At 40.4% G+C, this 14,694-nt stretch overlaps 1 protein-coding gene across 3 annotated transcripts in view; it reads left to right on the top strand.

Annotated features, from left to right (window-relative positions):
- The first annotated feature begins 4,339 nt into the window (after positions 1–4,339).
- The window catches only part of LOC115739840 (E3 ubiquitin-protein ligase PRT6), a 29,775-nt gene continuing 19,420 nt past the window's right edge, over positions 4,340–14,694 (top strand). For 2 of the 3 annotated variants that reach the window (XM_048271696.1, XM_030673120.2), the window contains exons 1-5: positions 4,340–4,531; positions 5,245–6,354; positions 9,675–10,879; positions 11,024–11,164; positions 14,384–14,627. In XM_048271696.1, the coding sequence (XP_048127653.1) occupies positions 4,466–4,531; positions 5,245–6,354; positions 9,675–10,879; positions 11,024–11,164; positions 14,384–14,627 (2,766 nt within the window). In that variant the 5' untranslated portion in view covers positions 4,340–4,465. The remainder of the gene's footprint in view (positions 4,532–5,244; positions 6,355–9,674; positions 10,880–11,023; positions 11,165–14,383; positions 14,628–14,694) is intronic. The other variant, XM_048271697.1, reaches the window with a different exon arrangement.

The following is a 14,694-nucleotide window of genomic DNA, read 5'->3' as shown; positions in this document are numbered from 1 at the left end:
CCTAGCGTCACCACCTCTTAGGTCGCAATTCATCGTGAGGACATACAATGTGGCCACAAGCTATTGCCGAACTCAAAGGAAACCGAGTCCCAAACAAGCTCGATGGCAAAACTTACGGGCGGAATTCAAGTACACATTGGAGTACAAGCCCAAAAAGGCTAACTTCGTGGCCGATGCCTTGAGTCGAAAGATGGCGGTCATAAGTCAACATGAGTGCCCCATGGGACGAGCGGATAAAAGAGGGGTTGAAGCATGATCCTACCCCCAAAGCCCTTGTTGAGCATGCATGAGAACGCAAAACTTGGTAATTTGGTGTGAGGGCAACTTGCTCTATACCAAGGGTGGATGAGTGTAGGTGCCACTTTATGGGAACCCGAGGAATGAAGTGCTTCGACATTGCTATGATTCAAAGTGAGTGGGTCATCCAGGGATCCACCGCACTTTAGCACTTGTGGAAGAGAGGTATTTCTAGCCTCCTTTGTGATGTTGAAGTGGATATGTTTGAACGTTTCTCGTATGCCAACATGACAAGCTTGAATGGCAATTACTGGCAATACTTTTTGAGCCACTTCATGTCCAAGAGCATCCATGGGAGAGCATCTCCATGGGCTTCATTGTAAATTTGCCTAAGTCCGAAAGGTGTTAGACTCTCATGGTCATGGTGGACTACTTTTCAAAGTATGCGACTTTCGTGCCTACTACAAAGGATTGTCTAGTTGAAGAGGCAGCCGGACTATTCATGAAGCACGTTGTCAAGTTCTAGGAATTTCCACAAACGATTGTGAGCAATTGCTATCGCGATTATCCATCCACCAGTAAGTTACGGATTGAGCTCTTTAAGCTGCTTGGGTTGGATCTTAATTTCTCTACGAGTCTACATCCCCAAATTGATGGTCAAACCGAGAGGGAAAATTGCACTCTTGGAGTTGTACCTCCGACATTATGTGAGCACCACGCAAAAGGATTAGGCGAAGTTGCTCGACGTAGCTCAATTCTCCTACAATTTGTAGCATAGTGAATCCACGAATAAAAGTCCTGTTCGAGATCGTGATGGGGCAACAACTACTTACCCCGAGTACGGTGGCTACGGGCTATCGGGGAAGTAACCCATCCACCTATAAGTTTGTGAAAGACTGGCATGAGCAAGCGGACTTAGCGCATAGTTGTTTACACATAGTCTCGAAACGCATGAAGAAGTGGGCCGATAAGAAGCACCGACACGTGGAATTCCAAGTCGAAGACTTGTTGTTAGCCAAGTTACACCAGATTCTTCGATATTGGGACATGTATAAAGGATTGACCCGTCGTTATGAACACACATTCCGAGTTTTTAACGAGACGGGAAGGTTGCATAAAAGTTGAAATTTTCGCCTAAATTGAAGGTACATCCTATATTCCACGTTAAGTATGCTTAAATCTCTCCGTGTTGATGAAGACAACCTGGATCGCGACAAGTCACAACCGGTTCCCACTTAGGGTAAAAACCTCATATGATCGAGATGTTGATTTCATCATGGCAGATCAAGTCTTACGGAAGTGGTATTGTGTGCTAAAGAAGGAATATTTGATCCAATGGAATGGTCTTTCGGAGAGCGAAGCCGGTTGGGAACCCGCCAAAGCCCCTTGGCAGCTCCAGAAGCAAATTAAAGCTTTTCGGGTTGAAGGGCACGACGAAGGCGTCCCCATATTGAGTGGGGGAGAATGAAATGGTCCTTGAGAATGTATTGATCCCAAGGTTTCCTATGTATGACTGACCATGATCTTCCAAGGGAGAATGGATGAATCTCCTAGGGTTTTCTTGAGTATTCTAAAATGATCTTAGGGCGGGCAATATGTGAGTTATGCATCCTCGTGATTAATACGGGAAGATAAGGGTTGGGAAGATGTAATCTCCATCATTAGATCAAGGAGAGATCTATGGCTACTATCGGGAGAATCTTTGTATATAAAGGGGTCTCCCCCCCTCATCGTATCATCTCATTCACAAGTAAATACAAAAGCAAGAGCTTCTCTCTTTAGAATCTCTCTGATCCTTGTGAGTGTGAGCGAGGAAAGACTGATTTGGGAAGGAATTTCTAAGGTTGCACAGAGAATTGAACATTGAATTGATTGACCCGTGACACTAGCATCCAACTTATAACGATCCGGCAAGTAATACATAAGGAAGAATGGTGTCACTTTTTGAAAAAATGGGCCTTTTTGAAAATAAAAAATAGTCGAAGTGTTTCAAATTTCACAAGTATGCACAAAATTGTAGTACCTATATCCAAAAAAGGAAAAAAAAAAAAATAGACACAAAAGAAGAAAAGAACAAGGTAGAATGACATAAACAGTCCATGAACTTTGTTCAACATGCAATGTCATTCCTAAATTTTAATTTGTTTGATGTAATCCCAGAACTTTGGTTCAATATTCAATGTGGTCCTTGAATTTTTGAACATTTCCATAAAATTATTTACTAATAATTCATGGATCACATTGAAAACATTAAAAGTCTATTGAAGATATTAGACAATGGGCCAAAAGCGAGGGATCACATAGCACAAATTAAAAGTTCAGAGATAATATTGCATAAAAACTAAAATTAAGGGATATATTGTGTTGTTATCTCTAGTCCATTCCTTGATTAAAGGCACTTGGAATCCTCTCATGGACAAGAGTTGAAAAAAAGGTTCTGCTCAAGGACGGTTTCCTCACCAAAAAATCATCCGCTAATGGATCTTACCACTGCAATGATCGGCATTTCAGTCTCATTAGTGAAAAAAGCGCATGTGAAGCCATCTTGGATAATGGTGTCCATGAGGGATGTGTTTAATCACGGATCGATTTGGGAATCAGGTCGGATTAAATTGAATCGGCTAGTTTTGAAGGATTTCTATGGGAATCGGTTTCTGCCTCAATAGTTTTGGAACTAGAAATAATCGATCAATTTCTCGATTCTTGGGGTAGAGCTGGACCAATCGAACTAAACCGACCATACTTGCCCACAGTAATTTATTTTTTTATTTACTTTACCCAGCAAGGGAAAGAAGTAAAGATTGATTGTGGGACTAATAATTTTTCTGTGATTAGTAATTTCATGCTACACTAAAATAACTTTCAATATATTTAAGAATTTTGAGAAAGAAAATGAAAATACTTAAAAAAAAAAAAACAACATCATCATTAGTCCCGAGACTCGGATCGGCTAGATTGGGACTGTTTGATCTAATTCTAGGCTAGATAGGGTAAGTTCTCAGTTCCACAAATTTGGTATTGACTCTACCCAATCCGATTCCTATTTCTAGGGTGGGATCGACCCACCCTAGAACCAAACACTCCTAATGTTCATGATTTGGTTTTATTCAATTCAATTTATAGGTATTTTCGGTCCAAACAAAAATTTACTAGTTTACAAAAAATCTCAACCCATACACAGAGAAAACCAAACCAATAAAAATTACAACTTAAATTGAACCAATCATCTCTAGTTGTCATTGAATAAGATTTGTTTCAAACCTCTACCATGATGTAAATTTACAAGTAACAATTTTAACGCAAAATTAGACTATCTACCTTCGAAATGCATTGAAAATCAACAACAAAAATGCTGCTATTTCTACACGCCTATCGAAAAAGAGGGTTATAACATAGATTACATCAAATTAATTATTGATAACATTAAAAAAGTCATTTACCTATGAGAAGACCAAACATCATAGCACATTCTTTCATAAATAGTAGATGAGAATCAATCAATAATTGCGGACTTGAGAAATTGAAATATTTGATTTGATAGTGTGGAGCGATTTCAGATAAGAAAGATTTATGGAGCTAGGTTAATCTGCAAGATTTTATCAATCGAAAAGAAATTAGATTTGTTTATTAAAGTTGTCCGTTTTCCAAGTCCCTAAATCATATTAAACCAACTAACCAATAATAAGAATGTCCCAAACCGATAGAGATAGACCAGTCTTATCAGGCCCAGGCCCAAGCCCAAGCCCAAGCCCAAGCCCAGCCCCAAAAAATCCCGTGAAAGCAAAGCCACGTTCGGCACTTGTTCTGGCCACCGACTGGTCCGACTCTCTCAGGCCGAAGCGAAGAGCGAGTACATAAGGCGACAGAGCAACTCAGCACGCAGCTTTCTTCTGCTTTCCCGATTCGACCATCATCGGATAGCCACTCGAGAATCGGCAACCCCACTCCGAATCACCTTCCGTCGCCGATCGCACTCCTTCACCGCCTTTTCTCGTCCCCGGATTGGTCGAGGCCGCGGGACCGCCGTCGAGGGAGCACGGTGTCTGCGGATTGGGCGTCTTTCTCAGGAGCTTTGCCCGGGGGGCCTGTGAGATGTGTGCGTAAGTTGGACCAGCGGTTTTGCAGTCGGCAGGGTTGAGGAGCGAATCTGGGGGGTGAGAGGTGGTCGGGGCTCTGGCGCTGTCTGCGTTGCGCGGAGTTCATCTTGCCTTTCGTTCGGAGCCGCGGAATGGACATGGACACTGATCATCCTCCCGAGGCTAGCAATCTCAGCCCTCGAGATCGAATCCTTGAGGTGCGGCGGTTTTTTTTCTTCCGATCATTTTGCTTTTCCGTATTTTTTTCGGTTCCCATTTCGTCGTTTTTCTTGAAATCGTTGGCTGTTGTTTGCTTTCTTTTTTTCCCTCTTCCAAATTTAGGAATTGAGAATGTTTTGCTATCACTTTCAATGTGGTGTGCTGTGGATGGGGTTTTGAGAGCTTCTGTTTGGTCTTTGGAAGCGAAATGTGTAGGCTTTACTTCAAAGAGGCTAGGAATTGATTTTTGACAGGTGATGTGCGGGTGAATTGAAGTTGGAATCATCACTGCCTTTTTTCTGTTTTGTTTTGAGCTTCTTTGTTTTTCCACAAATTTGTCGTTGCTTCATAATAGGACTTAGTTGTATGGCAGTGTGAAGTGAGCTTTGTGTATACAGGAAATGAATGTGATGTGAGTCCTTTGGTTGTAGCCTCCACGGGCATTTTGAAAGTGAGTATTGCTATTTTCTTTTCTTTTTTTTTCCACTTTTAGTCTGCTGAATGGATGGAGACAGAAAAAGGGTTCTGCTACTTTTCCTGTGATAATTTCAATGTTTGCCCAGTCTTTCTCTGATGAACTTTCCTTTGCTGTTGGGTAATATGTGTCCATCAGTGATATGAAGTGAGAGATAATTTGCTAACAGCGGAATATAAGTAGGAAATAATTCGCTAAATTGGATGCTATCTTATGCTCCTTGGTTCTTTATGCTAGAGGCTTGCACAAATTGAAGTTCCACCGGAGTGTCTTTGCAACTCTGAATCTGGTATAGTTTCTTTCCTCAAGGATAACGAGTCCTGGACCCCATGGCTTGTATCTGCAATTTTACCCCCAGATGAGGAGTTGGCAGAGATCCATCAGAAACTGCAAATGGGATCTGAGGATGTCCTGGAAGAAAATGACATGAGAAAGAGTTTTAGAGAAAGTATGGTTTGGTTGCAGTGGTTGATGTTTAAGAATGAACCTGCCTATGTACTTAAGTATCTTTCGGACATTGATGTGGGCCAGAGGGGAGTTTGTGGTGCTGTATGGGGGACTGATGATATTGCCTATAGATGTCGAACATGCGAACATGACCCCACATGTGCAATATGTGTTCCTTGTTTTGAAAATGGGAATCATGAGGACCATGATTACTCAATGATATATACTGGAGGGGGTTGCTGCGATTGTGGAGATGCGACTGCATGGAGACGAGAGGGCTTCTGTTCAAAGCATAAAGGTGCAGAACAGATCCAACCCCTTCCTCAGGCAATAGCACACTCTTCTGGACCAGTCCTTGATTCCCTTTTTGTGTTTTGGAAAAACAAGCTGCTGTCTGCTGAGTCTTCCACTCAAGAAGACAGAAGAGCAAACGACCATGCTGCAGAGTGTAGTCAAGTTGCAGATGAGCTTACTCTTGTGATAGCTGAGATGCTACTAGAATTCTGCAAGCGTAGTGAGAGCTTGCTGAGTTTCTCTTCAATTAGGATATTTTCATCCGCTGGTCTGTTGGAGATTCTGGTGAGGGGTGAGAGTTTCTTGAGTGACAAGGTTGTGAAGAAACTTTATGAACTGCTTCTTAAACTGCTTGCAGAGCCCTTGTTCAAGTATGAGTTTGCCAAGGCATTTTTAAGTTACTACCCAGTTGTTGTAAAGGAAGCTATAAAAGAGTGCAATGACGATGTTTCTAAGAAGCATGCTGTATCAACATTTTCAGTGCAGATCTTTACAGTGCCCACTCTGACTCCACGTCTTGTGAAGGAAATGAACTTGCTTGAAATGCTATTTGGATGCTTAGGAGACATATTTACTTCATGTGCTGGTGAAGACGGTCGTTTACAGGTAACATCCTATTTGGTTATTGTATTCTCATACATGCCTTTGCTCCACTGGATAAGTACTGACATTTGTGCATTCTTTAGTGATTCAGTGGATAGGATGTCTGATCTACTCTAGTAGAACATTATGATTAATATATTCCTGAGCATCAAGGGTATTTATTTAATCACTGTGCATTGAGACTTAAAGCTTTTCCATGGAATAAAAAATATTCAACGGTTGAACAATTGGCACTTGATTAAATAATTTGATTAAAACCTTAATCTTTTCCTTACAGATACCTCGTCTTATGATATTTTGGAAATGTATATAGTTGTATTAGAAATTAGTTAGTAGGTGAGTCTTAAACAAGGTAGTTAGGGTTTTGTGTACCTCATGCTGTATGAATAGAGCCATCTAATGTACCCTTTTTGTTAATTAATTGAGTATAGATGGAGCCGATAAGTATTTTCTCTCTCCTCCTTTCTTGATCCTAGAATATTTACATGGTATTAGAGCCACGCGAGAGAGGGACCCAAATCTAAACCCTAACATTTCTTCTTGCTCATTGCCATCGATTTAGAGAAATGAATCCCAAAGACTCATTGATCAGCCCCATTGATCCCTGTTCCAGTTTTCTCATAAGGACAGTAATATCCAATCACACTGTCATCTCTTGCCATGCACTGCCGCCATTGCCTGCTGTTTGTCATCTGTTGTCAACAACTCTTTGCTCATGTCGTTGTCCTTGAGAGCAGCATGAGCATTGTCCGCCACTTGTCCATCTCAAACCAGGTCTTGTCGTCTTCGAGAATAGCTCTATCTCTAAATTGTCAACTTCAGTCACACTGTCCCTTTGAGCTCAGTGGTGTCGTCGTCACCCGTGTCCTCTCCGGCAACCTCGTGAGTCCTAGTCATGTGTCCATTCAAGCTCTGTAGGGTTGTTTGTGATCTCTGTTGGTTCTCTAGTATGATCCCCTCGCAGCCTCTGTTGTCCTCATCTTCACAGCCTCTTCCTCTGTCTCGAGCAACCTTTCGCTTGCCATATTCAGTTGCTCGACCGAAGTCGTCTCCTTTGCCCCTCTCTTGGCCGTCGAGTTCCTCATCTCTCCAGCCCAGATCCCGTTGGTCTCTACTGATCATCAGGGGGACGACTCTCTGTTAGCAAGTTTTGCTGCAGTCATCCTTTGTTGAGAGCTGTCCTTTTTCATCGTTTGCTAGTCTTCCTTCTCTGTGACTCACTTGCTAGTTCATCTTTTTTTTTTTTCCAGCACTAGTTTCCATCTAGATTTTGTCGTCTCTCTTATGCATTGGTTTATGCTTGTTTTGTCTCTCTTTCTAATCTTGGACAAAAGGTTAAAAAAGGGTTTTCTATAGACACACATAAATGCTCCGATATCAGCTGCTCATCTTGGGCAACTTCTCCAATTTTGGTCCTCTAAAATCTCAACAAAGCCTATGGGGATGTTATTAGTTGGGACTCCTCATACATTGTGAATGTCATTGGTGAGCAAAGTCACCATCAAGTTCTAGGTAGTTGTGAGCGCTGGAGTCGAGCACACATTTATTGAGCAGCTAGAATCGAGCACCATGGGGTTATGCAGTTTGGTTTGCCACGATGCAAGTTGGGTTCTTACATCATTGTGGCAAACCAAACTCATAACATTACGTGAGAAAGAGGTGTCAACTTTCTGATCATTTCTTTCTTCAGCGCTTCTCTGTCAACTCTAGCATTGATGACGAATGTATTTAGTTTGTCATGTAAGGTCAGGCTTTTGCAAAATAGCCTTGAAGTTGGTTGGATGTAGCCACGTCCATTATCTTTTGTAAGGTCCGGTTGACATAGCGCTTTGATCACATGCTTTAAGAGAAAGTTGCACTTGTTAGATGCAATTTGCATACTTTAGCTTGAGGGTGAGTGCTGATGTATACTTAGTGGTGTTAGGAATTGGTTACTAGGCGAGTCTCAAATGATGTAATCATGGATGTTCTATAAATAGAGCCAATGCGGGGTATTCGAACCTTGTGGCTCGGCGAATCCCACGCAAACCGCCCCATTCACCTACATTGGATATGGCTTCTCCCATAGGGTGGTGGGCGTGACAGCTAAGATTAATATGAGTGGTGGCGCTGTGGACACAGGATCTGCTAGCCAAACCAATTGCTTAAGCATTTGGCCAATATCTTGGGGGTCAGGCCATCTTATGTATGCCTTCGATTATTTTCTGTCTCCCTTTCTCTTGAAGATCCTATATTATTTACGGGTATCATAAATCATAAGTTTTGTACGATAGACAGCTATAGATATCGTTAGCGAATGATTTCATAGCAGGATGCTGTTTTTGGAACTTCAATGAAGTAGATAGTTGTTCTCTGCTTTCAGAATACTTGAAAGTATTCTCTGGAATTCCATTTGAAGGATACTATTTCTTTCTTACTGTTGGGGTGTTGATGTTGTTTTGTAAAGATGATACTTTAAACGAGTGTACAGATGTCGAATGACCACTTAAATGTACTTCCAATTATGACATATATATAGTATTATATACTGGAATAAACTTTCGAATTTATCATTTGCTTTCCATGTCAATGGTACTGTTTGAGAGTCTTATAGAAAACTGATGAATGAAATGCATTGACCAACTGGAAGTGGTGAATGATATTGAGAAATAACAGAATATTTAGTTCATGGCAAAATCAGTGCTCTTTAAGTGAATCCTTACTGCAAGGAAGCATCTTTTAGTGAGAATCCGATCTATATATAAATTCAGCGCTTGCATTACATACATTTTTCAGTTAGTATTTGAATTCCTTACATTGCCCTGAGGGAATATTGAGAAAGCTATGGATGACTGACTTGTGTTATCATCAAACCTCAGTCTGCTGCTTCTGACTATTGATTTTATGCTACTTCTGAACCAACTAGCTTTCTATTAGGTAGTCGATCATCCAGTGTATAAGTTGGTGTATTTTCACAACGCGTGTCCTCCTCCATTTCTTTTCGTAGTATCAGCAGCTGTTAATTATTGAGTGAGTTTTTTATATCATAAAGCCCTTTGTATTCTATGTATCGAGGATAGCCATCTAATCGGTGTCCACACTGCACTAATAGATTGCTCGGCTAGGCAATATACAAGTTAGCTGATGATGTTCTGTGTGTCTCATGAAGTTTTATCTCGATTTAGCTTCCAAGTGTCAATGGAAGATGAGCTTCCTTAAAAAGTTGGTTTTAATGGTTCTTCCATTTTACCTGTTGAAGCAAATCCATGATAGTTTGATTTTTTCTTTAACATCTTTTCCTTTGTTGTGCCGTGTACTAAATAGCTGAGAAATTCTGTTGATAGGTCACCAAGTGGCAAAATTTGTATGACACAACCATTCGTGTGGCTGAAGATATACGATTTGTTGTGAGCCATGTGGTTGTACAGAAGTATTTAGCTAACGAAAAGCGGGATATCTTAAGGACTTGGATGAGGCTTTTGAACTTTGTGCAAGGAATGAACCCTCTAAGGAGAGAAACAGGTATACTTATAGAAGAAGAAATTGATAACGCACACTTTCCTTTTGGTCTATGCTATTCAATAGCAAATACACACTCCCTACTGGTTGATGGAGCATCTTCTGATGCACCCGCTGATGGGATTGATGAAATGGACGTGGACGATGGAGAAGGTCTGAGACATGCAAAAGTAGTACGGTTATCTCGGGAAAGCTCCGCATGTAGCACTTCAGGGAGGAGCAAGGCATCAGCATCTGGATCTAAGGCTGCTGAAGTCTATACTATAAATAGTAGTCATCCGTCAATTCCGCTGTCTGTCTCATGGTTAATTAATGAATGTTTGAAGGCTATTGAGAATTGGTTATTAGTTGATAAGACTTCAGGGGGCCCTGTAATTGATTTATCTCAGAGTAACAGCAGTATTGCCACTAGCCATTTCTCTGCATTGAAGAAGACAATATGGAGGATCAGAAAAGGTAAATATATATTTGGTAGACTTGGTAGTACTAGTGACCAGCAAGGTCGACTTAATCATGGTGATTTGCCCAATGCCAGTGTGGATAATGGGGAGGACGCTGATCCCGAAAGTAAGTCCGTACCAGTTGGTGAAAGTGATGTTGCAAATGCTTTTGTGGCCTCCGATAATTGTGCAGTGGAAGGTGATTATGCTTCAGAAGTGGGTGCTTTGCGTGTTCTTAGTTTGCAGGATTGGCCAAATGTCGTCTATGATGTTAGTTCGCAAGATATATCTGTTCACATTCCGTTACATCGCTTACTCTCATTACTTCTGCTTAAAGCCCTTAAAATATGGGATGGGGATACCACTGCATCCAATGAAAAAGCTACTGCTTTTGCTTATCAGCCATCAATGCCCTACTCCAACTTTTTTAAGTGCCTTTTGGGTCTTTGTAGTCCACTGGGTTTTTCTGCTTTTGTCATGGAGCATCCGCTACGTATTAGGGTTTTCTGTGCTGAGGTTCATGCTGGAATGTGGAAGAAGAATGGAGATGCAGCCCTATTATCTTGTGAATGGTATCGGTCAGCTCGGTGGTATGTGATTTCATCTTGTGTAATTTACACACCAGAGTGACAGACACTCCTCACTGAATGTGGATTTACCTATTATTCTTTTTCTACTACTATTCTTACAGATTCCTATTGGTCATGGCGATTCCTAATTATGCTCTTCTGCAGGTCTGAGCAAGGCTTGGAGCTTGACCTTTTCCTGATGCAGTTCTGTGCGGCTGTAGCCCCTGCTGATCTTTTCATCGGCAGAATAATAGAACGTTTTGGGCTGTTGAGTTACCTCTCTCTTAATCTTGGATGGGATAGCGAGTATGTACATACTTTCTTGTATTGCACATACATGCCTTTAGTTAAATAACATCTCAACTTGTTTTAGATCGGAGAATCGTAAGATTTGCATTTATATAAACAAGTAGGATAGCTTTATTTGGATATTGAATTTTGCTGTGAGTCTAGATTTATCTTCTGGTGGAATGAATGGACCGAAGTTGCTTTGTGGTCCCTCTTTTTGGGTCTATTGTTAAGCTGCCCATCCACCCTCGGTGTATTCTCTCAGAAAAAGCAGCAGAGGGATTCTTGGGCCTGTAACATATTACCATAGAAGTGAGTAGGAATTGGCTGTCTTAGGAATTCGAGCTTTCATTGTGTCGTATTCCTTTTCTGAATTCTTCCAAAATTTCAATCACTGATAAAGGTGATGCATATTAGAATATTTGGCCAGTGGATGGCTGTTTCAGAAGAACTTCCCTTGCATGTTCAGTTATGCTTATCGAGCATTATGCTATCTGTTCTTCAGGGACTTTGTGCTCTGTCCATTTTAATAATATTCCTTTTAGATAGTGCATAAAGTAGTCATTTATCATTGTTGTCATCTTCAATTTGTTTGAGTAATTCAACTTGTCAAAATGATTCCTCACTCTGAACATGCTTCAACCAAATCCTGGCCGCTAGCTTCTATAATGACAAGTCATCTGGGTTTAAGAAGCCAGTTAAGAACTATTCTGTATGGGCTGGAAGCTTAATTCCCCTTCTGGCTTGTTAATTCGACTTTTGAGCAGAAATATAGATAAAAATAAGTTTTACATCTTAAACCATGAAATGTCTTAAAAACAATTTTTTTTTTTTTTTGTGAGTAAAAGACACAAAATAGTTGTTTCAAATTTGCAGCTTCCACGTACTATTATATCCAATAATACTTGCAAGCAAAGTCGAATGCCACATGCTGGAGCTACATCAAAAAAGGCCCCGAGGGTTTTGGGGGTTTGCAGCCAAATGACTATTCATCTAAAAGATGAATAGAAGGAGAATGCAAATGGAGGATGAGGAAAAACTAAATGATGAATACTTTGACCCCAACTATTGGTCATACATTCTGGTGTGAGTTGTATTATTGGCGATCTTGTTGGAACTGATGGGCCGAAGAAGATATGCTGCTTTAAGGGTGGTTATAAGTATCAGGATGCTTAAGTTAGTGAAAGAGAGGGGGGCTTCTTACCAAACCTTTGATAGGTATACTTGCATATTGCCAGCTTTTCCTTGTCCATAGCCAGTAATTATAAGTTGGGACTTAGTCTCCTCACCTACTTGTCAATGAATCGCCATGCTTGTTAAAGAAAGGGAATGGTTTTTGATAGTGCTCCTCTTGTTTGAGTTCTATGCCATAGAAATCTATTGGAAATTGGAAGTAGTCAGGTTTTTATTAGTCCACCCTGTGAGAATGAGAATACTGAATTCTTAATTCTATTCCTTTTTCTTTTTAGTTCATCCTTGTTTTGTCAAAAAATTGTTCCAAAAATTGTTTGAGAGACTTTGTTTGTTGCTTGAATATATGTTTAGTATTTATCCCATTCTTGTGTAGTCGGTTTGGGTGTTCCAAAGGAGATTGTAGTGAGAAAATTGTGAATGCTCCTGACGGGTGGATGAATTGCTACTAGCCAAAGTAAATAGTTCTCTACTTATCATTGATGGTTCCTTGAAATCAGTGTGCACAACCGTTTGTTCCAAATGCTTAAGGACGTAAATGAAGATGTTTCATATCAAGAAGTTCTAGCACTTCCTCTGACATGGGGATTTGACCTTGGTGCAAAAATTGAATCGTTTAAAGGTAGGGATGGGATTGGGGATGAGGTAAGGATAGGGATGGTAATGGGATGGGATTTGGGATGATTGTTCTTGTCCCAAGCCCGTCCCACTAATTTTTGAGTATTTCCCAAACTCTTCTCAAACCCTATATGGTTTTGTGATGGAAACCCCACCCTGTATCCACTTAAACTACATGGTGGGTTCTCAACGGGTCTGATATCACGACAATTGTTATTTTCTCTTATATAAATTTTTAATGAAAAAATTTGTTAACACAATGAATTATAAACCATGGCAAATACACAACCACCGTCATGAAATTCCAGATTATGAAGCCAATTCAATTTCAAATTCTTGAATGAATTCCAGGAATCATAGTACATAATGTAAATGGGCATAAATAATTTTTTATCTTTGTATATACTTGCATAGGGGACCTTCTATTCTTTATAGAAGTAAAACTATTGCAGTAAAATGACTTGGGTTCGGGTTACTTGCGTGACAAATATCAAACCTGTCACAAAATATTGGGTTTTGTAAATAAAATCCCCACCTGTCCTGCAACCTGTTTAAGCCCTATTGGAAATTGAGCCGTGTGGGGTACCCTATTAGGCCCAACCCATTGCCATCTCTAGTTAGGGCTGGGGTGCGGTTAGGCTTGTGTAGAGTGGGACCTCATTCTAAGCTGCTTGCCCCTAGTTTTTAAAATCATACCAAAAATTGAACCATCTACTTCCCCTTTTTCTATGGTCTGGCTTCTTTCTCATGCCATGTTTACAATTATGGGACCATTTTTCACTTATTTAAACGTTTAAGCTTTGTAGAAGAATCATTTATGCACTAAACTTTAAGTTGGTGTTGAAGCCTCAAGTCCAAAGTTTAGAATCTTTTGTAATCTCCTATTAATAAGTAGTCAGGTTTTACAGCTATCATGTCTTTTTGACAGTTTGAGCTTTCAGATAATTGGAAGTGAGTAGGTAGTGGTTCTATAATCCTCAACAGATCCTACAAACAAGAAAGTCTTGTTAGGCGCCAAATATAATACATTTGTAGACACGTGTCAACCATTGTAATTTATCTAGTTGCCTTGTTTTTGATACTGCAAAATTACATATTAATTTTACACTTTTTTTTAGCATACTCTATGTTCACGTGTACGTGCACGCAATTTTGAGTGAGATTTCAGATGTAGGAGAAGCGAGATGTATCTATCTATCTATCTGTCTATCTATCTATCTATCTATCTATATATTTTTTTTTGTGTTTTGGGGTGGGGGGGTGGGGAGCAGGGGAGTTCTAAAGCATCATCTTTGGATGGGTTGTCTTAGGCTCATACATACTACATGCGTGTTGTTATCTATTCTGATTGTTCATCCTACGTAGGAATGTGTCTTCTTGTGTTAAGCCTGAATGATTTTGTTAAGCCTGAATGATATGTATTTTCAGGTATGAACCGGTTCTAGTAGAGGAAATGCTTACTCTTATAATCCAAATAGTTAAAGAAAGGCGGTTTTGTGGACAGACTACAGCTGAAAGTTTGAGAAGAGAGTTAGTTTACAAGTTAGCCACTGGAGATGCCACTCGGAGTCAGCTTGTGAAGTCACTGCCCCGTGATTTGGCTAGGTTTGAGGGTCTGCAGGAAGTTTTGGATACTATTGCTTCATATTCCAATCCTTCTGGCCTTAATCAGGTACTTTTTACGCTTGCACACACACTCTCTCTCTACCACCCTTTAATGGATATAGTCCTAATATGTC

This window comes from Rhodamnia argentea, chromosome 10 (assembly GCF_020921035.1).
Source record: "Rhodamnia argentea isolate NSW1041297 chromosome 10, ASM2092103v1, whole genome shotgun sequence".
Taxonomy (NCBI): domain Eukaryota; kingdom Viridiplantae; phylum Streptophyta; class Magnoliopsida; order Myrtales; family Myrtaceae; genus Rhodamnia; species Rhodamnia argentea.
The sequence above is the reverse complement of the archived record's forward strand: the minus strand, read 5'-3'. Positions and strand labels throughout refer to the sequence as shown.